The 23716-nt window shown below is 40.1% G+C and overlaps 1 protein-coding gene across 2 annotated transcripts; it reads right to left on the bottom strand.

Annotated features, from left to right (window-relative positions):
* Positions 1-1662: 1662 nt before the first annotated feature.
* On the bottom strand, positions 1663-17109 carry LOC136427460 (neurocalcin homolog). 2 transcript variants are annotated; one of them, XM_066416327.1, is made up of 4 exons: positions 16988-17109; positions 4903-5319; positions 3726-3848; positions 1663-2491 (listed from the first exon to the last, which is right to left on the bottom strand). In XM_066416327.1, the coding sequence occupies exons 2-4, from the start codon at positions 5278-5280 to the stop codon at positions 2417-2419; spliced, it is 576 nt and encodes a 191-aa protein (XP_066272424.1). In that variant the 5' UTR covers positions 5281-5319; positions 16988-17109; the 3' UTR covers positions 1663-2416. The 2 variants fall into 2 exon arrangements, with proteins under 2 accessions (XP_066272424.1, XP_066272423.1); XM_066416326.1 differs by having other exon boundaries at positions 1663-2342; positions 16988-17108.
* Between the last annotated feature and the right edge of the window lie 6607 nt (positions 17110-23716).

The following is a 23716-nucleotide window of genomic DNA, read 5'->3' as shown; positions in this document are numbered from 1 at the left end:
ACTGTGGTGATACAGCCAAAAGTGTGGTGATATAGCCAAAAGTGTGGTGATATCAGGACGAAAAGATTTTGTCATGTGATAACTGACCAATCCCTGCTTATCCCACTCTGATTTCTAATAGACCCCTTTCCAAATACCGCGGCCATTTTTAATCTAGCGCGAGCGCGCGTGGTTCGAGCGCGGGAAAACCGCGGGAAAAGTAAACAAGCGGTAAGACCAAGCCAGCGGTAATGGCGTCCCCAATAGAAACCAGTGTTGAGTCATCTTCGGCGGTGAGATGTTCTCCTCCTCGGTGAAATCCATCGATATATTTGCATGGCACAAGTAGATGATATTGTTGTGGATACTTAAACTCGATATCGGCCAGTAAAATTGTGAATTTCTGCTACTTTTCCACAGTTCTTGCCGGGATGTTGAACGCGCGCTACAGTGATAGAATGCTAATATGTTTACACCGCGTGCTTGTAGTTTCCCTAATAATGTTAGCTAAAGTCGAGAAAAATCTAGTTTAGGTATGAATATAACTCTTGAGCCTTTTGGCTGTCGTGACAATGCCAACATTATCGTGAAATAACGTTAGTTTCTGAGGGAGGGTCATGTTTTCTGTGCAACGTTACATCGACTTTGCTTAGCAATATATTAAGTTCCGTCAAATTTCAATACTCGCAAAGCCCTCAAGCCTTTATCTTCACGTTTCTGTAATATCATCCGACGGAAATTAAGATATTACGGCGCAAAGTGAAAACACTCCATCTTCACTCACGTACTTTAGGTTTTGATATTTCAGAAAACTCGTCAAAAGAAGCCGCAGAAATTCTGCTAAATTCCTAACCAAAATAACCTTGAGCTCAAGCCTACATTTTCACGTCTTTTTTTGTGGGATTGCATTCAGCGGAAATGTCAAATATTGCTTTTCGATGTAACAAGAAAGAAAGGAAAAGCTTGACAGAAAAGAAAGAAAGGCTAGACAGAACACACGACCCCCTTTCAACGCGCGTTTTTCCAGGCGAAGGTGGCATCGTCGAAAATTACGGTCACAACCGGTAAAATTCTGTATTATTTTTTATCTAAGTAACTATAAGGATCCCGGCCCGAAAAGTGTATGTTTTGTGGGATTTTTCTCGACTTAAGCTAACATTATTAGGGAAACTACAAGCACGCGGTGTAAACATATTAGCATTCTATCACTGTATCGCGCGTTCAACATCCCGGCAAGAACTGTGGAAAAGTAGCAGAAATTCACAATTCTACTGGCCGATATCAAGTTTAAGTGTCCACAACAATATCATCTACTTGTGCCATGCAAATATATCAATGGATTTCACCGAGGAGGAGAACATCTCGCCGCCGAAGATGACTCAACACGGGTTTCTATCGGGGACGCCATTACCACTGGCTTGGTCTTACCGCTTGTTTACTTTTCCCGCGGTTTTCCCGCGCTCGAACCACGTGCGCTCGCGCGAGATTCAAAATGGCCGCGGTATTTGGAAAGGGGTCTATTGCCCAGAGGAATAACTGCAGACATTTGTCTGGTGGGCCTGGTCACCTTGGGATGTCTTGACAAGCTGTGGGATAAGATTAACGGCCATGCAGCTGTCCCTAGGCCCTGGTGTATCAAGCAATAAGACAGATTGTTGATTTTCAGGACAAAATTAAGTATCATTTCATAGACCTGATGAACTAGAGAAGCTTCGGGGAAGTATGCCATGGGCTAAATTAGATAGCCGATGGCCTTGGGCTCGGATACTGTGTATATTGCCAGTCCCTTCCACCTCGGGTTTCTAGTCTCAGCGTCTAGTCTAGACTAGAAACCCCTTGGTGGGCGGGACTGGCAATATACACAGTATCCTTGCCCTGCCCATCGGCTATCTACTACAAATGCAAGGTATTGGATAGATTTTGGAAACGGTCACTGACAGACGTTTCAGGTAGCATCCACTACCTTTCATCAACATCACCGAAGAAAGGTAGTGACTGTTAAGATCTTCCTTATATATATTGTTGATTTACACATGTACTGGCTGCTCATGAATGTTCTGTCAGATAGAGAGCATGTACCATGATATCTAGAATGTAGAAAACTGTACGGGACTTGATAGACTTAAACTGTACAATGTCAACTTGCAGATTGGACTTAACACGTATACATACAGTTTAGTCAAAGATATGTTGTTTTTCTTCCTAAAACCTTTTAAATCAGACACAATGGTCTGAGCTCTGCTGTCTGACACAGGGAATGACGATGGAAGTGAATCAAATCATGTTAACTGTCCGCCACCACTTGGGTCACACTGTAGCAGTCTGACGATGGAGGGGTCAGCCTTTGCCCCCTCTACGAATTCCTGCAGCAATAAAACAAAACAAAAAGGCTGTCCAAAAGTTTTTGTAAAAACAAAATCAGTAAACTATCCTGCAATCACATGCCACCACTGGGGTCACACTGCAGTAGCCTCACAATTGAGGGGTCACTCTTAGCTCCTTCGATGAACTCCTGAAATGATAAAGGTCAGAGCTCAAAGGTCAGAAGGTGCTGCTTGACAATAAATGTTAGAAGTAACAAAAGCTGTATTTTACCGGATAAATACTAGTATCGGGACACAAACTTTCATTATTTTGTATAAGTAGCTGGTCCCAAAATATAAATCATAGACAATTTTGGTCGGTAGCTGACTAGTTTTGACAGTTGACTGTTGGCCTGATTGGCGTGCCCTGCTTACCCAGACAATTCGGTGACGCATACTGTATTTTGAAATAAGGTATACGAGACAATTTCCATGTTCAGCATAACAAAGATATACATTATGTTGATATATATATGTTCCGAACTTCATGTGAGGGTGTGCTTTCATGCTGATTTACAATTACAATGTAACTATTGATTTTTCAGAGGCAGAATCTCCAGCATACGCACCCTGACTTTGGTGCTGGTCACAAACACCTGCTTGCAACTTAGATTATTCTGAATAGTGTGTATGCTAGAATTTACAATACATGTAGAAGTCCTGTCACTTTATATCTTGACTGCATTTATTCTGTATTTGTATGCCTGTGCTTTGTTTGATAGGGCATGAATGTACAATGAAGGCTATAATTGTTGTTAATTAAGAGTGCTTGTATCGTCGATGAAGGTTAGACATCCAGATGATAAGATACAGCAAAGAGCAGTTACATGTACTCCAGCAACTGGATATGATTTAAATTGGAAACGGTCAGATGTTTCAAGTAGCATCCACTCTTGTTCGATCAGCAGGTTTTAACTAATCTTTAACTAATTTTTGTGAACTCATGGTTAAAAACCTGCTGATGGACAAATCTTGCTCAGTGTCACAAAAAGTATAGTAGATGCTACTTGAAGCCATTTCCAAAATTATTATCCAGTTGCTTGTCAATGAGTAACTGCTATTTGGCATAAGATTGCCTGTATCTGAAACAATCGCTGTCAACATGCCATACAGCTGTGGAAGAAAAGGTTTTGCATGACAAATGACATAATCACAACAGCAAAGGAAACCATTATCATTGTCAAATGTAGGTAAATTTGTAAGTCAGACATGGGCATGCATGTACAATGACAACAGCCATCTGGCACACTTGAAAATAATAAACTTGATTTTGTTGCAAGAGCTATCGGGTAGTTGACCAGGCAACTTATGGGTTACAACAGCACATCAGGACCACAATAGAAGCTATGTCACAGCATCCTCAATCAGGCTATGGTCACTGACCTGTAGAGAGAGTTTCCCATCATTGTTTTTGTCCATCTGGCGAAAGATCTTGTCTGTCCGCTTCTCGGGGGTGGACTCATCATCCGGCATCTTCATCACCGAGCCTACCATCTTGTAGATTGCCTAGTGTGGAGAGAAGGGTGCAGAGTTTAGTCTGTCACACATTGACTTTTCCACTTGGGTTACAAGTCCAAGTGCTAAGTCCCATGAAATTCCTTAAAGATACAAGCATTAAGGACAATCACCTGACTAATGATTCATTCTTGCTGAAATGTTCAAGATGCTGTGCCAGTTTTTATGACATTTTTATGATCCAAATTAAAAGCATCATCATTGCCTTCTTCATCTTCCCACAATATTTATATATAGAATACAACACAGGGTATTCCGCATCACCCAAGTTACACGTCTACTGACTGTTTCAAAATTTTATCCAGTTGCTTGAGTAACTATTTTTAGCAGATTTTCATGATATTTGGTATGTAGGTAGCTTAAACAAAGATGTGCAAAATAGGAGGACATTTTCAAAATTAATGAAAGATTCGATCAGCCGTTCTTTAAATGTATCTTTCTCCCAGACATGCTATGTTCTTGACATTTGGATGGCAGAAATCTTTTGACGTCAGGACAAAGTGGCATTTAATTTTGGAACTTGAAGGGCTTTTTTCTCAACATATTCCAAAGAAGATCACTGAGGAAAGGAAATATGGATTTGCATAATTAATGTAAAAATGGCAAAACTGCTTAGTCAGTTAGTGATAAATGATGGGAATTTTATGCTTGTGAAATGTGTAAGTTAGTTGAAGGTGGACATCACCATGCATACATTATGTCTAATAAAGTCATTTTACAGAATAAAGCTCTAAATATTTCATGGAGGTACAATGAATGAGGTCGCCCAACTCTAGTTACTAGCGTATTATATCAAGAACACTAACCTTTTTTAGTCTAAATCTTCCTAAAAAAAATCAATCTGTACCAATCTAACCTACCTCAAATGATGTTGGACAAATGATGTTGGACAAGGCGATTTGGAGTGATGTATGTACTTATTTAGTCCCGGCCGATGGCCGATAGATGATGATGATGATGAACCTACCCCAGCCAAAGACTCAGAGCACAGCAAGAGGTTTCCAGGTTTTGGAAGATACACACTCACTACCCAGACAGAACTTACCTGTACTATTTCCAACATCTCCTGTTTGGAGATGTAGCCATTGCCATCCAAGTCGTACATACTGAAGGCCCACTTCAGTTTCTGTTCCAGCTGCCCTCTTGATGTCACACTTAGTGCACAGATGAACTCCCTGAAGTCTATCGTACCATCTCCATTAACGTCAAATGTGCGGAAGACGTGCTCCGCAAACTTGGAGGCATCTCCATAGGGAAAGAAGTTTCCATAGATTTTCTTAAACTCCTCAACCGTGAGGACCCCGCTGGGGCAGTCCTTCAGAAACCCTTTGTACCACTCCTGCAGCTCATGCTCATTAAACTCTGTCTGGTTTTTCAAGTCTTCCAGAACCTCTGGCCTGAGCTTGCTGTTCTGTTTACCCATGGTTGTCTTCGCTACTACCACCTCATTCAAATCTCAGATCTGCAAACAACAATAGTAAACAGAAAGTGAATCTACATTGTGTTGGCCATATATTACTTTAGGCCATGATAATTTGATTATATGGATGACATCCAGGCGCACATAAATTTTCATCCGTTTCAAAAAGAAGAAAAAAAGTTTTTGACCATAGTATTATTATCACTGTAAATCATACAAAGCAGCTGCAAAATGATTTGTGAATGGGAATAGCGACCCAATTGTTTGTTTTTTTCAAAATGGGAAAAACAGGAGAGGCTATTCCGAGAAGCAACAAAAAAATTGGTGTGGCCTTATATAAACTATAAACATGCCGTGGGTTCAGGTTTGGACTTATCAAGTCCGGACCTGAACCTGAATGTGGGTTTAGGTATGCATCCCTAGAGGAAGATATTCTAGAAGAAAGAAGGAATATAGAAAACTCATAAAGATGAAGAAAAGGGATTTTCATAAACACATAATATTATGAGATTTTATCTATGACCCAACTGTCTTCTAACATCCAAGTGCATTATGGAATTCCGTTATTAACCAAACTAAAAGCAACAAAAGCACAAATTGTCAAGAAACCAACCAAATCTCAGAAGAGGAATGGCTTAAACATTTCATCAATCTAGACAAACTTTCCACCAGTGCTACAAACGACTATCCCATTATACCAAATGACCAACATAAACTCCCTGTCGCATGTAGACACGTACCCGACTTCGGTATCTCTATAAAATTGTGAGAATCTGAATTCAGTTTGATGATTGCCATATATACATCATGTAATCTTGCCAACATTTCATGAATTTTTGTGGAAATGGAATGTGCTGATCACACAAAAAACACTTCCAACATGCATGGGTATACCAGTGCCATACATGTACATGTCTTTGGGAAAAACATGCATAATTATGACCTTGTTTATACCCCCATTCCACTAGGACGGCGATCTCACCGCGCTCTCTCTGCAACCTAAAATTTTACAGAGCGCTCAACAAATTTCATAGATAAAGAACGAATATTTTAACACTTCACGTGTTTTGTTGTCTTTTCAGCTGCCATACTTTCACATTTGGCATGATATTTTCATTATGAAATCAAGGGTTATACAAATTCAGCTTAGGTCACAGCGAGGTCCCAGTGAGAGCGCCGTCTAGTGGAATGGGGGTCTTACTGGTACTTCTCTTGCAAGGAAAATTTGCTAGAAAAGGAAGACATAATTACTGATATTATATATAGCCTGGTTAAGGAAAGATACAGAGATTGTTGCTATAAAGTCAACCACTCACAGTCTACATAATTTCTAGTTGCCCAGAAGCACTGTTTGTCACAATTGCTTTTAATAGTTTTATGGATATTCAATATGACATTGTGGCTTTCTTCTTAGAATGGTGCATTTATTGTAAATTTAGTTTTAGGACTGCTCTCAAACATCCATCTAGCTTGGTTTGTGATGAACCACAGTACATATTCCTAAAAAATCTCAAACTTTCATGAGTGCAATCAGTATGCATACACAATGCACTTCAATTGCCAGATTCATGTACAATCAGTTCTAAAACATGCCACAGGAGGACAGTTCTGGATATGATGATAATGTGATGTTCTATGTTTACTGTTGTTGCCATACTTTGTACCTGCTACAATAGTCGCGCAATAAAGTTCTTCTGTATTGGTAATCGTCAACGAAACGATGGACGAACAACATTGTTTCTTCTTATAACGGTAAACCTCCAGATCCTTAAGCATACAGATAAAGCACCAGTTTTGTACATTGAGTATAAGCTGCAAATTAGACCAGACTGATAGGTATATGCACACACTCAGACATGCTATATGCTGATAGAAGATGATATACCCTACCTTTCTGCTGAGAATCAAACAGCTGCTACCATTTCAAATAAATGTCACTTGAAAAACCTTCAAACTAGTGGACACCACCTCTGAGTGGAACACAGATAAAGGTTACATGTACAAATTCATGTACATGTATGTGCAATGTACCATCCAAACAAAATGGTTATGGTCTACATGTAGCTGGAATGTTCCATTTCAAAGCTATAGGTCCTGGAGCATGGTGCACATGTGAAATGCATTCAAAGCTAGGGACCTGGCTGAAAGATATGATAGCATAGTATATACAGACTACAGACTGAGGTACATGTATAATAGGCTAGCAACCGATCCCTGATTTTATTCCAAAGTTATAGTTCACAATTCATATGCTGGCTCTACTTTGAAATTGCAGGAGATGGTTAAAGAAGACACTTCAATATGCAAAATAATCCTTTTCACTTGCTATAATTGTAGGTGACTCAGCCGACTTTGCACACATTATAACCATGGCTCTGGCATGCACTGATTGGATAATCATGGTCCCTACCCAGCAACTATCTGCTAACAGAGGAACTTTCCTGTTCCCAAGGTGATGCCCTAGACTAGATAATGAGCTGACACTGCTTTTGGGAAGTGGGAAGATATGTATGTTTTAAGCGTGTCTCACAGCACAGTTCTACTGCGTCACTGAAAATTTCCCCAAAATAAATCATTTTAAAGTGCTTTATCCCCCAAATTTTCATGGGGTCCTTAGAGCATATATCCAATGCAACCCCATACTAAATTTCAGGTCCATTGGTTTCAGTATCAGGAACCCAAAATAAAGTTAAGTTTTTGGTATGAAAATGGCCAAAAAAACTCAACAAAATCATTCTAAAGACCTAGTATACAAAAAAATGGAAAACATCCTGACCAAGAGTTTGGAGACCTCATATCTTCATGAAATATGTATTATGCAAATTAGGCCGTCAATTTCATAATTTATATTCAACCCTGTTCACTGTCACATAACTTCCAAATGCCTCCTCCTTTTCCTTTTTCATCCTGGCGGACGATCGGTTCAGCGTCGATGGACTCAGCATGCAATGTTGAATTTCTTAAACACTGTTCTTGACTTGAGCCCTTGACGTAGGCAGGGTAAAGTGATGACAGCCTGCCTTAGGACTGCCACCACTCTCTCCACCATCCATCAGCAGGCAGGAGACAGAACATATCCGACGTCCCCTCAAAGTTGGATGGCCGCATTCGTTGGCCGAACCAGTATGCAATGCAAATTCTGGAACGCCCTCACCGACACGAAGAGCCGGGTGCAGTTCGTCCGCCCTCTGTCGAGGCCGTCTACTATTTAACCCTTAGTCAGGTAGATGGTACGTGGTCAAAGAAACTTTCGGGTCATGAACAATGCCCCAGTAGTCCGGTGAAATAATAATGGAAAAAGTTTGGAAAATAATAGTAGCAAAACTGAACTTGAATCCAGCTGTAGCATTGAAATCCCTCCTGTTGATGTTGGGGTGGGAGGGGGGCTTGTTGTGAACACAGTGGCAGGTTCCAAAATTAAGACTTACTATCAATAACAAAACAAAAATGGAACATAAAGTGTATAATTATGTCTCTTTTTTTTCTTTCCTAAATGTATACACTACCATTGCATATTTCCCTAGAAAAATTCAAGTCAATCAACATAATTTTGAATACAACTTTAACATGTCTGCCTGGATGATCTCGCAGCACCCTCACACATTACGTCAAATAGTACACGCTCACACACACATAAAATCTAAGTTTAGGCCTAGGGAAAAGCCCTAGCAAAAATCTGCCGACCCCAGCCTTCATTTGGGCCCCAACCACTGCAAGTTTTCAATCTGACAACTGAAGGATGAAAACAGAACGTTGTGATAGCACGGTGCCTCCGCTGCCAAGGTCACGACCGCATCGTAAGGTAAGAGTGCAGCAGAATGTACAGCGTCGGCGATCACAAGCAAGCAGTGCCTAATAAAGGTTTGAGATTCATGGAAATGAAAAGAAAGTAAAAATCTTTACTTTCATCAATAGCGAGAGTATTCTAAATGTTCATATACAGAAGCGTCATGTTTATAAAGGTCAACGGTTCCGCCAGTTTGCCAATCATGCCTGAAACAAGATGCATGGTGTCGGCGAACAACAACATGCCTCGCACAATATATTTTGCCCGCTGTGAAGTCATTTTTCGGCGGTATTTAGTAAGACACAGATAGATTCTTGATAAAAATACAATAAATGACTTTCTGTGAAATCTGACTTTTTAACGCTATGTACCATGTAATCGTTTTGAAAATTTAGGTCGAACCAAACCAGAAACTTGCGGTAACGTCACGAATAATGCAAAAGATTACTGTACGTGGGCACAACATCGATAAATATTTTGGAGGGCTTGTATTCCCTTTTTTGTATAGCGTAATCTAGGCCTTTTTAGTCTTCGTAGTCTGTAGGCAGCCGCCCCAAATCAACGTAATTCACAATTGGTAAATCGCTGTAACACGTAATTGGTCGTTTTCATTCTACATAAAACATAGGCACCTTTATACATAGTTACTGGCCACTTAAATTCCACGTAAACGTAGTTGATGAATTGTGCGTAAAGCGTTGTCAAACTTTTCCAACCTTCTAAGTCATAAACGAGTGCGCAGTCTGTTTTGTTTTGCTATCATCCCCTTATACACAATAGAACAATCCACCAAACTCATTCCCAAAATCTTGTGCAATAGCAAGGAACATACAAGGGAATGATCCTACAGTGCACTGGACACGAGATTGTCTTTAATTTCCAAGCAGATGTAGCAGTCGGATTTGTTTTGAGCGAGGTTGGTGATGTTTTCACGGGTACATTGTGTGTGCTTTTACAACTTGGTACCCGACTTGCGAGACGGGTGTCTGCTGCACTTCCTGGTTAGATCATCTTACCATTGACTGACGGAATTTGAGGAAAGGGAAAAATTATGAATGGGAGGGGTGACCAATTCTTAAGAAAGGCAATAAAACATATTGCCATGGTGACGACTGAGTGGCTATATTTAAGTGGTGCTTATGAGTAACAGCTTTAAGCTATGTTTTGACACATTGGAACTAATTATAAGGTGCCAGGACACCAGGTTTATGATTAAGACTCTAATTATTGTTGAACGGCCAAGAGACATCTAACATTTTGACTTTACCACTGATTGCCTTCGCTATAACTCTTGATGCATGGACAGATTTTGATGATATTTGGTAAAGTTTCTCACTTTCTGTTGGGGAGACGAAGGTCAAGTTTGAAGATGGGTCTTCTGGGGGTTCCTTTGGTGCTGCAGTGGACCTTTTGTGTTTGTATGTTTGTTGGTGGCATAACTCAAGAGAAATTAAATGGATCGTGATGAAATTTAGTAGGTTGTTGGGGGTCGCAAAAGCGAAGGTCAAGTTCAAAGATGGGTCTTCGGGGGGCTTCCTACGGTACTACAGTGGGCATTTTTAATCTAAATTTTGAGGAGGATAACTCAAGCAGGGTTTAGTGGATCTTAATTGTTTGGGGCAGGTAGAAAACATTAGTGATGATTAACATGATGAAATGCATTCTATGCAAATCAGGTCCTTCTTTACATAATTATTAATGAGGAAAGGTTGAAATTCCCTTTCAATGTGCTATTTTTGGACGACGACCTACTCTCACTTCTCAAATAAACGTACCGGTACGTTTATTTTTTTTCGCCTCAAAATCCGCCAGTACTTTCTTATTTTAGACGGTACCTTTATCATTTATTTTTTTCAAAAATAGAGGCTTTGCTAACAAGGAATCCCTCTAAAATCTAAAGTTAAGGTTTTTCTGCCTATATTTCCCTGGTATTTTTGCTCGAAATTCGCTATTTTTTTTGCGACGTTGATTTTCCCGCCGCTTTCACGGCCTTGTGAAAATTATCCTGGCGGCACTCGTAACATAACGGTCGAAATTGCTATGCCGCTACAAAGTAAACGGGAAATAAGACGCGAGATTGACATTTCAAAATACAATTTTCATATTAATAACTTTGACAGTCTCTGTTACATCGTAAACCATATAGCATGCTGATCAAAAACTATCGGCAGTGCGGCAGAAGAATAATTTGTTCGCAGAAGACATGTTACACGTAAAAACGACAATCATAACTTAACTTCCCTTGTGATATGTGTTTTGAGGCCACAAAATTTCTAAAACGGCAGAAATATATCCGATATTATTCGGTAAACAACAGCTCCACTCTACTCTACTATAGCTCGCAAATGGCCGTCACTCTCTGCCACTATCCAGCATGGTGACAGTAAAACTAGCAGCATATTGCATAGCGTGGATACCGATCTTTAAAATGATACCGTAAACGCATGGAAATATTATATTTTGGGGGCAACGATAGACACAGAAGACCATATTTTTAGAGGGTTGATTTTCCCAATTTAGCGGTTAAGAGCGGATTTCTAGTGTCAACATGTAATCGGTAACTTCTTAGTATGTGCGGTCTGAGACGTTGAGCTACTTTTACAGTCAAGCTATGTTCAATATTGTGGTTTCTACCGAGGGAACTCGAAATCCGAGCATCTTACAAAAACTTTGTTTTCAGCGTTATGGAGCAAAAGTTTATAGACATAACCATTTTTTGTGGAGGGAGTGTATTCATTTTTTTTTTTTTTTGGGTGATGTCTTTAGAAACTATGATCAGGTACATTAGTGGGATGATTTTGAAATCTGATGATTTTTGTTATATGTCATTGATTGTCAGTAAGAAATGATATACAACAATTTTCTTTGATCACTTGCTTCATGATCAAGTTCCAAGTAGAAAATGCATGTATCATGTACATTTTCACTTGTTGAATTTCAAAGCACCGTGGCCCCCGGTTTAGGGTCATAGCGCCCATATATATGTCCCATTTTTCAACATTACTATTATATTTTACGAAGTGGCGAGAGAGATCATGATTTGAACAAGCTATGCACAGTTATTCTGTTCAATATCTATATACTTAATAGGTATGGCCCTGAGGCATAATTGAATAGATATAACTTATACCTGCTTATTATCTTATTTCCCTTGGACAGTTGTATTGGCCACAGTTTACCTCGACTGTCAATTTTGAAATTTTCCGGGGGGTACTTTTATTTCAGGGGGTACTTATACTAGATTTTGAAGATTTGTCCAGGAGGTACTTCTGTTTTAGGGGGTATTCTATTTGAGAGGTGAGAGTATATACGAGGACACCTATATACAATTAGACACCATGTGGACAGAATGACAGCCTGGGATTATTGGGTCAACATGTGGGCAGTGCTTTTCACAATGGTGCTTCAAGACATATGAACTAAGAACTGTGACATAGAGAGGAGAACCAATTGATATATCGATTATGTCAATAAGGACATAATTTGCTTAAGTGATGAGAAAATGCTACGATTTGTTTAAGATTTGTTTACGATAAGTTGTAAATGACGGTAATTTGATACTTGCATTCGGAAGTTAAATGAAGGTGAACATCATCATACATTAAGTACTGCAAGTATATTTATGTTCGCGAGCACTTAATTTCGCGAAACTTAGCAAGACTGGAGTTCGCGAGGTCTTTGAGTTCTCGAACGGGTGTTATCAATCATTTCGGTAGCACAAGGTAAAATTTTGATATTTTGAACCGTCTTAAACACTATTTCCCGCATTCTGAGGGGCAAAATTGAGTAAAGGTATGTTTAATCCGTCCACATTTACGCCGAGGAGCGCTAGCGGAAGTTTCCGGCCAGGCATATACGATCTATTCACATGTATTTAATTTTGTTTCCATGCCTATGACATAAACGACGCTTGTATAAATTTCAAAAGACCGACTTGAATCTTGAAAAACAATTTTTTAATGAGAACATCATATGTGAAAGGTGCCGAAGTTGATTGTATTCAAGCCCAGTAAAACTAAGTTCGTGAGAAGATGAGTTCGCGAAGAGAAGGTCTCCGCAAATCTCATGAACTTAAATTTCTCGCGAATATAAATAGACTTACAGTATGCAATCCATAACACACCTTTCAAACACATCTTTCATACAACTTATCACCATTCGGCGAAGGTATGGGATCGCCAAACTCTAGTTTATGGATGAATTCAAATCCTTGGTTCAAACAATCCATCAGACAGGCTATTGGCCCAGAGTTCCATTCTGAGAAAATGCTCTTGCAGAGAGACAGCATAAGTGGTTGGTCCCGAATCGGTGACGGTAATTTCTAAACAGAGCCAGATGTGCGGTCAAGGTCAGGAAACCGGCTGCCTCACAACAGTACACAGGAGAATATCAGAGCTCTGGACACTTAATATAAAGACAAATATATAACTGATATAAACAGAACCAGTCAAAATGACAGAGATTCCTTAATCAAAGTAAATCTTCCCTGCAGTTCAGTTGAGTTTGATACATGTACGAGCCACATGACAAATGATAATATACTGTTCTCCCGACAATAGCGAAAATGGACTTGGTTGTGAAACAATTCAAGAGTCAGACTGGACATGGAAATAACATGGCAATCAGGAATACAAATTGGTATACAGTCAAACCTGTCTAGGTGACCACCTCTTCAACGCGACCACCTGGCCATGGCAACCGCTTTTTCTCGGTCCCGAAAATATATCCCCATAGGCACAAGCATAAAGCAGCCTGCCCAAGGTGACCACCTGTCCAACGCGACCGGCACAAATTGGGACTGCACAGAGCACAATCCCTGCCCATGGCGACCATCTTATTTTCTTGTGGTGACATCGGATTGTGCTGTCTATCGCAGAAATATTTTTAAGACCTTGACGGACAAAAATCTATGGAATAGCATCAATATACCTCCATAATGTGTTGTAATAAAACGTTCACACTATAAACATGGAAAATACAAAGGTTTGTGAATACTTAACATCGATGTTGTTGTGCCCATCGTAATCTTAGTTTACCCCCGAGGAAATTTGTCTTTGTCCTACTAAATTCCGCCGAAAAATGACTTTGCAGCAGGCAAAACATAACGGCATGCAAGACATGTTGTTAGTCCCCGACACCATCTTGATTTCGGCCCGGATTGGCGTACCGCTGACCTTTCTAAAACATGATGCTTCTGTATATGAACATTTAGAATAATCTCGTTATTGATGAAAATTAAGATTCTTATTTTCTTTTCATTTCCATGAATCTCACAAACCTTTATTGGGCGCTGCTTGCTTGTGATCAGCGACGCTGTATATTTTGCTGCACTCTTACCTTTCGATGCAGTCGTGAGCTCGGCGGCGGGGCAGTATCACAACATTCCGTTCACTCATCTGAAGTCTTCAGTAACTGAAGACTTCAGATGAGTGAACGGAATGTTGTGATGTCAAAGATGTTTTGCAACTTTTATCCAGCGGTCGGCGCCCCAAAAAAGGCTGGGGTCTGCAGTTCTTTCCTAGTGATCTTTCCTAGGCCTAAACCTAGATTTTATGTGCGTGTCACTGTTAGTGTACTATCAACATGAGATATGAATGTAGGAGGGCGCTGTCAGATCATCGAGGCAAACATTGTTTTGTAGTCAAAATTATGACGAAATATTTACTGATGTAACGGTACACAAACATTACAACGATAATGGAAAATATAATTTTTGTGGATCTTTCTGTCAATGAGAATTGAAATTGTTGGTGATATATACTGGTACTAGTAATGCTGTCTAAAATCAAATCATTTTCCATCCAACACGACCACTTTTGCTTGGTCCCCCGGGTGGTCGCCTTGGGCATGTTTGACTTTCCCCCACAGAACAAGAGGCATGACTTTCCCTATATCCCGAAAAAGAAAAGAAAAAGTTCTTCTCTTATATACCAAGGAGGTCATAGGGGCCCTTTAATCTCCTTGCTTATACATATACAACATCACGCATGAGTTCAGGCTACCAAAACGTCCTGAGAATCGAGGTCCTGCGGAGAGAAGCAAATTCTCCATGGACCGAAGTAAATTCTCTATGGACTGAAAAACAGGAACGAGCCTGTGATGGAGCCAACCAGTTCGTAGCTGATGTCTGCAACCAGTCAAGATCTACAAAATCCTACAATGATGGGTAGACAACGATTTCTGGTGAACATAGACATTGGAATTTCTCGCCACAGCGCAGCCTGAGGCAATTTTCCAAACCTGCGGGAGTCACCAATTACAGCGGAGGAGGGGGCAGGAGGGTGGTCCTCCCGGGAGATTTTATCTGACTCTCAAGGAAGCTCCTGAAGCGTCGCCAAAAATAGGAGCGGCGATTCCGAGAAACAACAAATGAAATTGGCCATGGTGTGGCCTTATCAGATAAGACCACACCATACATTGCATTACACGAAAGATGTAAGAAGGAGGTGATTTTCACCTGCAGTATTTGATTTGATCGCTGGCCCGATTGCAGGTAGCATCCAGGGTCAAGAATCGGCGTTCCATACGTCGGTTTCATATGCGTATGGAATCCACACATGAATAAAACTGCCGTTGTGTACCAAATAGTGGGCTGTGCAGTAGTGATATATCAAGTACTCCCGCTGGTTTTCGTTCACTTCACCAAAATACGGGATCGATAAACTACGGTTCATCGCGGGAGGCAAAGTTCATACATGTACGTCAGCCCCTTTTTCTGTCATGATTTTTGTACTTAGACAAGTTTTTATCTTTAAGTTGTTTAACAGTCTCTTCAACCCAAGAAAGGAACAACATCTGCTTTATATAGGTAATGTTAATTAGCAGTAAGAGTATTCTTCTTGTGGAAAATGGTTAAGCCGCCACAAAAATGCCACCCTTCTCAACGCCATGGGCAGTCTTTTGAAATTGCAATATTTTTGTATCAACAGGGGTAGAGAAGAAATGTAACATGTAACGGCACTGAACCTAATAATCAATGCTGGCCCCCATGATCCACCACACCCCCACTCTACGCTAGAGGAGTGGCGATAACTCTCTATGCCAGCGATAACTCTCTATGCCAGTTAAGAACTGACAGAAACGGGTCAGAGCATATAGCAGACCGGGCCGATAAAAACCCCCAAGCCAATCCGCAGAGACTGGTGACCAGGCTAATTTTGTCGCCAGTGTCACTGTGACATCATCAGGAACACTCCAAAAACAACATTTTGAGAACCCAGTAATGGATAATACTTCTTCTCTTTGACCAGAAGTTTGTCTATATCCGTCAGGTTTCAGTTTCGTGGGTTGACCTTATAAACAACATTGTGAAAGTACACACACTGTGTCACAGTGACGACTACAAGTATAAAAAAACATCACTTAAGTACTTAACTTTTTTTACAAAGGGCTGACATTGCTAAGTCTGTCTTTATAAGATTGCAGTGGATGTGAATTTGATGGTCTGCCAGGGAGGGCCCCGCCCCTTCAAACAAATATTAGTATACATAACGACTTTCATTGAATTCTCAGAGTGCACAAAACATCAAACCACTAACATGGGTAACAAAATTATAACATATTTTGCAAAAAATACCCCAATCAGATTCGTGGAGGGGTATTATACAACAAACGACCTAGCATGCGAAAAATGGATCCCGTTTCAGACATTACAGTCATAGTGTCTTGAAGCCCATGTTAAGTCCATTCCTCAAGACGTCTGGAAGGAAAGTTGAAACCGAAGACGACGATGTTTACACGACAGTCCTAAACACTTCCGCCATGACGGCAAGCAACTTGTTGCAGAAAGCAAGCCCAATTTTTATAAAACCCACTGTGGTACATTATGGTAATGTTGGGCATCCTGTATGGAAGAGGCCTACAAACGAGCTAAAACCTGCTAGATTTGGGTTTAAATGATATAAGCACACAAAAAATACTGACTGTGAATGGTTCAGCTGCCGTCCGTCACGGGAGGACAACAAGTTTGTGCGCTATGACGTCTTCCCAGAGTTCTTCACGAGCACCGGGACTCCAACACTCGAACTGGGGGGTGATCGAAATATTTTACAAGCTCAGAGATGATATGAGTACATATTAGGCTATTAAACGTTCCGGGTCGGAGTTCAAATCTGGCGCGGCAATCTGCCGAAAGTGCGTGGTCGTCACCCTGGTTTCTGCCCCTTATTGCTTGGTGATCGTTATAGCTGTGCATAGATATTTTGAATCTTCTGAAAAGCCAGTGAGCTGAGTTGGTTGTAGTATTTTTGGGCGCGGTGCAGTTGGTTCGCCATCACTGTGGTTCGCCAGCGAAGCCTTTTTGGCGACGCCTCCGGCCGAGCCAAATTTTTACTATATTGTGTGCAGATTGCAAGAAATCTAGGAATTGTACAGGAATGTGAAAGTCCATGGGACGATAACTCAACAATGCCTGGATGTATTGTCTTCATATTTTGTAGGTGGGTAACGTTAGGTCTGTGGGAGACCTTGTAATGATTGGATTTTGGGGCCCCTGGCGACTTTCCATGGTACTGCAGGGGAACTTTCACTTTTACAAATCTCGTATTCTGAACATGCTATAGTCATGATATTTAAGTGCTGGATAGCTCTTTGTTAGAAAAATATGTCCTGTAGATTTGTACCCCTAGCGGCTTTTTTTGGAACTGCAGGAGCTGATTTTGACTCAAACTTTGAAAGAGAATAACGCAAGAAGAGGATGACGGATCATCATAATTTTTGGTGTGTAGATAGCTTAAGTGATGATTTACATAATCATATGCCAATTATGCAAATCAATATCTGATTTGCATAATTGATGAGGACAGTTAATAAATCAGCTGCATTCTATTATAGGACTCTCAAACACATGACATATGTAACTGAGAAAGAGATAGATACTTAATTTGCATCATTAATGACAAAATACTATAAATCCATAGTGGTAAATGATGGGGATTTCATTTTTGCACCATTTGAAAGTTAAGTAAATGTGGCCACTATTAGACACAAATCTTGCATAGAGTGCCTCATTTACATAATTTAGAGGAAATGGTACGATATCTTTTTTTGTGAAAACAAGATTTTCATACATTGGACAACTTGTGTTATTTTGGTAGAGAAGGTGATCGACTGATATGATGTACACTGTATGCATTATGCGAGGTCCTTATTTGCATGTGGGTTAAAAACGAAAACGTTAACAGAGACCACCGTCGCCATGGCAACATCTTTTTATGTTGCCAATCTTGTTTGTATTAGTCCGCCGCAACGGTGATGCGTTTTTTTTTCGCCTGATGAGCCAAATAGCGGAGTTTTTCATTCATTTTCACTGAGTTTGCGTCATCGGAGATTGCAAAAAAGTTATCACATGACTTTTTATTTTCTATTTATTTTTCAGAGACAGGAAGTATTACGCTTTTTCGTTATGCGCCGTTACCACAGTAAAACTAGTTTTTATTTCAAGCGGCTTCGATGGAAAAAGCGTTTTATAAATGATAATTTTACTATGGTTTCTACCCAAAATAAAGGGACAACAGACGATACCGAAAATTACATCGGATAGTACAAACAAACCGCTTTTCGCCGAAATCATTAGATTTTCCGCCCTAAGGGACACGGTTCTAAGGGGCGCGGTTCATTCCTCGGGCTACAACTCTCCGGCGCGTTGATTTAGATCCGGCGGGCTGACTGGCTTGCGGCGCCGAAGGAAATTGCTAGCGGCCCTGTCTAGTCTGGTTCCCAGGGAAATGGGAACTTTACAAGCTCCTTAGACTACACTGGTACTAGTAGTTGTTGGACCGGAGGTTGTTTTACGATTTAGTATGTAGGTCGACACTCTCAGTCAGGCCGATGGGCTACAATCCCGCCAAGAAAAGTAGGAAGGAAAATGTAATAATTTCGCCGAAAAGCCGTCTGTTGGTGCTTTCTGATGTAATTCTCGGTATCGTCTTTTGTACCTTTATTTTTGTATATATAACAACCATTACCATAATAAGAAAATTATCATTTTTTCACACTTTTTTGATCGATGCTGCTTGAAAAAAAAGAAGATCTTTCCTGGGGTAATGGCATATAACGTTATGCTGAAAAGGTGCAATACTTCCTGTCTCTGAACAAAAAAAATTAAAAAAAGTCATTTGATAACTTTTTGGCAATCTCCGATTACGCAAACTCGGTGAAAATGCACTAAAAGCGCTGCTATTTGGGTCATCAGGCGAAAAAAACGCATCACCGTTGCGGTGGACTAATATAACAGACTGACCCCAACATTCGCCGATTTCACACTTCCCAAAATGCACCGTCGGGGTGTCGTAAAACCCGGTACTGCCGATTTTGCGTTAATTCTTCTTAGCGTGCGAAAGTAAGATTATGCCTAAGGCTAATGGCAGGACGATCCTGCCAGCAGTGCAAAAATTTGCACTGCTGGCAGGACGATCCTGCCAGCAGTACAAAAATTTGCACTGCTGGCAGGACGATCCTGACAGCAGTGCAAAAATTTGCACTGCATACAGGATGATCCTGCCAGCAGTACAAAAATTTGCACTGCTGTCAGGATCGTCCTGTATGCAGTGCAAATTTTTGTACTGCTGGCAGGATCGTCCTGTATGCAGTGCAAATTTTTGTACTGCTGGCAGGATCGTCCTTTTTTTCAATGCATTTTCGCAACCAATCAGAAGCTAGCATATGTAATTCCTACGGTAACAGCAGATATTAGGTGTTTCAAGATGTCGGCCATCATCACAGCGTATCTAAGGACCTACCAGGTGATATCAGCGCGATCCGATCGGATCCGGCGAACGCATGAGCTGGAAACCGGGCAATTTTGATTTCATAATTTCAGCTAGGCTTAACCTATTCATGGGGTATATTTCGGATCGTGATTATAGTCATGTTTTATCTCAAATGTCATCGATGCTAGGTGCCAAATTTCTGACATGCTCCTGGGTACTGATACTCCCATCCGAGCCCTCTATTAATTGAGCTGAACTACTAGATAACGTACAACGTACAAGTAACAGCCGTTTCGTTATCACAACTGACTCTTTTTTATTTTATACTTTTTGAAATTTTTGAATCCGTCGAATCGACAGCTTGAGAAACGCACTTTTAATAGAAGGAATCCACCCCCCTCCCACTGGATCCTAATGCCAATTGTTCAATAAATCCCATGACTTCATCAGACAGGTGTGGTTGTGCTCTATTATTACGAGTCATTTCTAGTTTACTGCTGGCCTCTTGGTACTCATTCAGTAACAGGGCGGCCTGGAAATCCGCCCAGTTGGAAAACTTATCTCCAGCCTTCATGGCTGCCGCCATGTTCCTCGCTGAGTCCTTTCGCGCGAGCAATCTTTTTGCGAGCTCTGATTGGCTGAAAATTTTTCCTGTCAGCAGTAGAAATTTTTGCACTGCATACAGGAAAAATCCTGTATGCAGTAGAAATTTTTGCACTGCATACAGGATGATCCTGTCGGCAGTAGAAATTTTTGCACTGCATACAGGATGATCCTGTCAGCAGTAGAAATTTTTGCACTGCATACAGGATGATCCTGACAGCAGTGCAGATTTTTCTACTGCTGACAGGATCATCCTGTATGCAGTGCAAAAATTTCTACTGCATACAGGATCATCCTGACAGTAGCCACAACCTAAGATTATAAAAACGTACGGTTGTGGCTACTGTCAGGATGATCCTGTCAGCAGCAGAAATTTTTGCACTGCAGACAGGATGATCCTGTCAGCAGCGGAAAAATCTGCACTGCTGTCAGGATCATCCTGTCTGCAGTGCAAAAATTTCTGCTGCTGACAGGATCATCCTGTCTGCAGTGCAAAAATTTCTACTGCTGACAGGATCATCCTGACAGCAGTGCAGATTTTTCCGCTGCTGACAGGATTTTTCCTGTCAGCAGTGCAAGAATGTTTGCCTATGACAGGAAAAAGTTTCAGCCAATCAGAGCTCGCAAATGACATGGTACTTTTATCATCTGTTTTGCATTTAACAACTAAGTTCTAAGTTTGTTACTTTTATGAAAACCAAATTCTAAAAAGGGTAATACTGTGTTATGAAAGGTAAATCTTGGAAATATAACATTATAACTAAAGATGAAGAATTGCCTCATGTAATATTGGCGGTCAAATTCCGAACAATTGGACATTCTTAATTTCTTGAGAAAAGCGTGTCTGCCTGCTATCATACCTCTATGTACCGGATATATGTACAGCAGTAAACTAGAAATGACTCGTAATAATAGAGCACAATCACACCTGTCTGATGAAGTCATGGGATTTATTGAACAATTGGCATTAGGATCCAGTGGGAGTATTAAAAGTGCGTTTCTCAAGCTGTCGATTCGACGGATTAAAAAATTTCAGCATAACAAGAGCTTTTCAAAAAAGCTGGCGTTTCGGCTACGTTTATGAGTGTAAATTGTCTTTTCCCTTTACTTGAAGTAAAATCTGCCAGAGAAAGTCACTCAAGGGCTGTTGAGTCTATAAGAAAAATTGTCATTTTGGGAAATGAGTACTGTTTTAATTCATTCATTCATTCATTCATGTTTATTGCATGTTCATGCCCTTCCGGGCTAAATGCATTATAAGTAATACAATTGTGCATTGTAATAACAGAAAAAAAAAATGAAGAAAACTATTCTATGTTCTATCTACTTCTAAAGTTTACACGCTACTTCTCTCTTCTTGAGACATGTGTACACGAATTCACAGAGTTTCTCAATTACAGATTGATTATTCGATGACATCAAGTATGTGAACAGTTTGTCATTTGTTAAGTTTGTATATCTCTGGTCTAGTTGTATTGCGTTAACCAAAGAGATGCGTAAATCTTTGTACAGTGAGCATTCTAGAATAAAATGTTCTTCATCTTCTATAGAGTTCTTATTACAGAGTGCACATAGTCTATCGCTAGGAGGAGTCCGGCTGTATCTACCAGTTTCAATATGCAGTGGATGGTCGCTAATTTTTAGCTTAGCCATGGCTCAGCGATGGCTAAAGTTTTTGATGTCAAGATATTTTTCTCTTTCATATGTCCGTTTGAATTTCCTGTATGTTCTTAATTTGTTGCCTTGGTTCTCTTTTTTGCCAGGGGAGTTTAGTTCTGAGTAAAATGTTTGTATAAAAATGTCTTTTAGTCTTTGTTTTAAAGCAGACTGTGCATATGATGTATTGTGATCCTTGTTAATAAGTAGGTAGGCATAGCCCGACTCCTCAAGAATTTTACTAACATCGGATAACCAGCATGGTACTTTACTTCGATGCAATTCTTGCTGTACTAGATATGCTTCAAACTGGAGGCTACTTGTCGGCACCTCTTTAATCAATCTTTTGTAATATGAATATAATCTAGTGTAAATTTCAATCCATAACGGGAACCTACCCAGTTCTGCTCTTGCGGCGAGGTTGCTAGCATTCTTTCTAACACCCAGGATTGATTTACAAAACTTAAGATGTACTTGCTCGATCGGGGACTTGTCGTTGAGTCCACTTTTGAGTGTAAATCTCACTACATAGAGAAAGGCAGATTGGGGAAAGCAATTTTGAAGTTACGTCACTTAACTTAAGTGCTTTTGAAAAAGCTGGTCTTGGCCTACAACTTGTACTTATTTGTAAAATGTACAATAGGCTCATTATAAAAGCTATCAATGTAATTATGTACATGGCACGCAATAAAACATAAAATTTGAAAAAGCACCATTGAATCATCAGCACTATGCTAATTAAGTGAAATAGAAGCTCATAACAGCTAAGGTTCTATCTAAAATGACTACCAAATGTCAAACAAATCAACAGCTACCTCATCCGTATTATTCTGGTTTCCGCATTTACAACATTTCTTCCTTATTTTCCTGGGTAATTTTGCTAAAATTCATGAAAATTCCCATATTTTTGTGCCGAGCGGCGTCACTTTCCACGTCCGTGTTGTCTGAATGAAGTCGATACTGAACAATGGAGCATTTGCTACTGTAACAAAGGATCGCTGTTTTGCAAACAACATCAAGAGCCTCTGTTTACATCGGGGATAGAAGTTTAGTGGCGAGTGTTTTGCAAGAATCATCTTACCGCGCATAGGAGCCGCTGCACGGTATTTTCCATTACAATGAACAGAAAAATTCGAATGCCGGGTTTGGAATCTATGAAGTCCTGTTCATAAGACAAAGGCCTTGTATATATTAAATGAATATTTAAAAATAACAAATATAAAATATTTCTTTATTTATTAATGACAAAATAAAAAAATGATATTCATAAATATGATATTGATAGATCAATATAATATCAATACATATATTTGATATTCAATATCTAAAAAGAAAGAAAAAAATCCATGCACTACACGAACCCGGATCATCTGGGTCCGAAGTGCTACGCGTTGCCAGATGAGCTAAGCTGTAATGTGTAACACGAAACTCTGTACGTAATGCTATAACCTCACTACATGGTATCATTTATGTCGATTTTTGGTCGTCTTCTTGACGAAATCATTTTTTTTTCTTCTGCAATCTTGTGGTATAGATGTAATATGGTCATTTTTCAGGATATCAAAGTCCGAAACCACAATGCAATGATATTTCCGAACAGTTGTAGCAGTTAGATGCGGTCGCCCTCCTATGTTTCATGCAAATCAAGCCTGCCTGAAATTTCTTGCTCACTTGCCATATAAGG

This window comes from Branchiostoma lanceolatum, chromosome 2 (genome assembly GCF_035083965.1).
Source record: "Branchiostoma lanceolatum isolate klBraLanc5 chromosome 2, klBraLanc5.hap2, whole genome shotgun sequence".
NCBI classification, from domain to species: Eukaryota; Metazoa; Chordata; class Leptocardii; order Amphioxiformes; family Branchiostomatidae; genus Branchiostoma; species Branchiostoma lanceolatum.
Note: the sequence above shows the minus strand (reverse complement) of the source record. Positions and strands in the feature narration are given on the sequence as shown.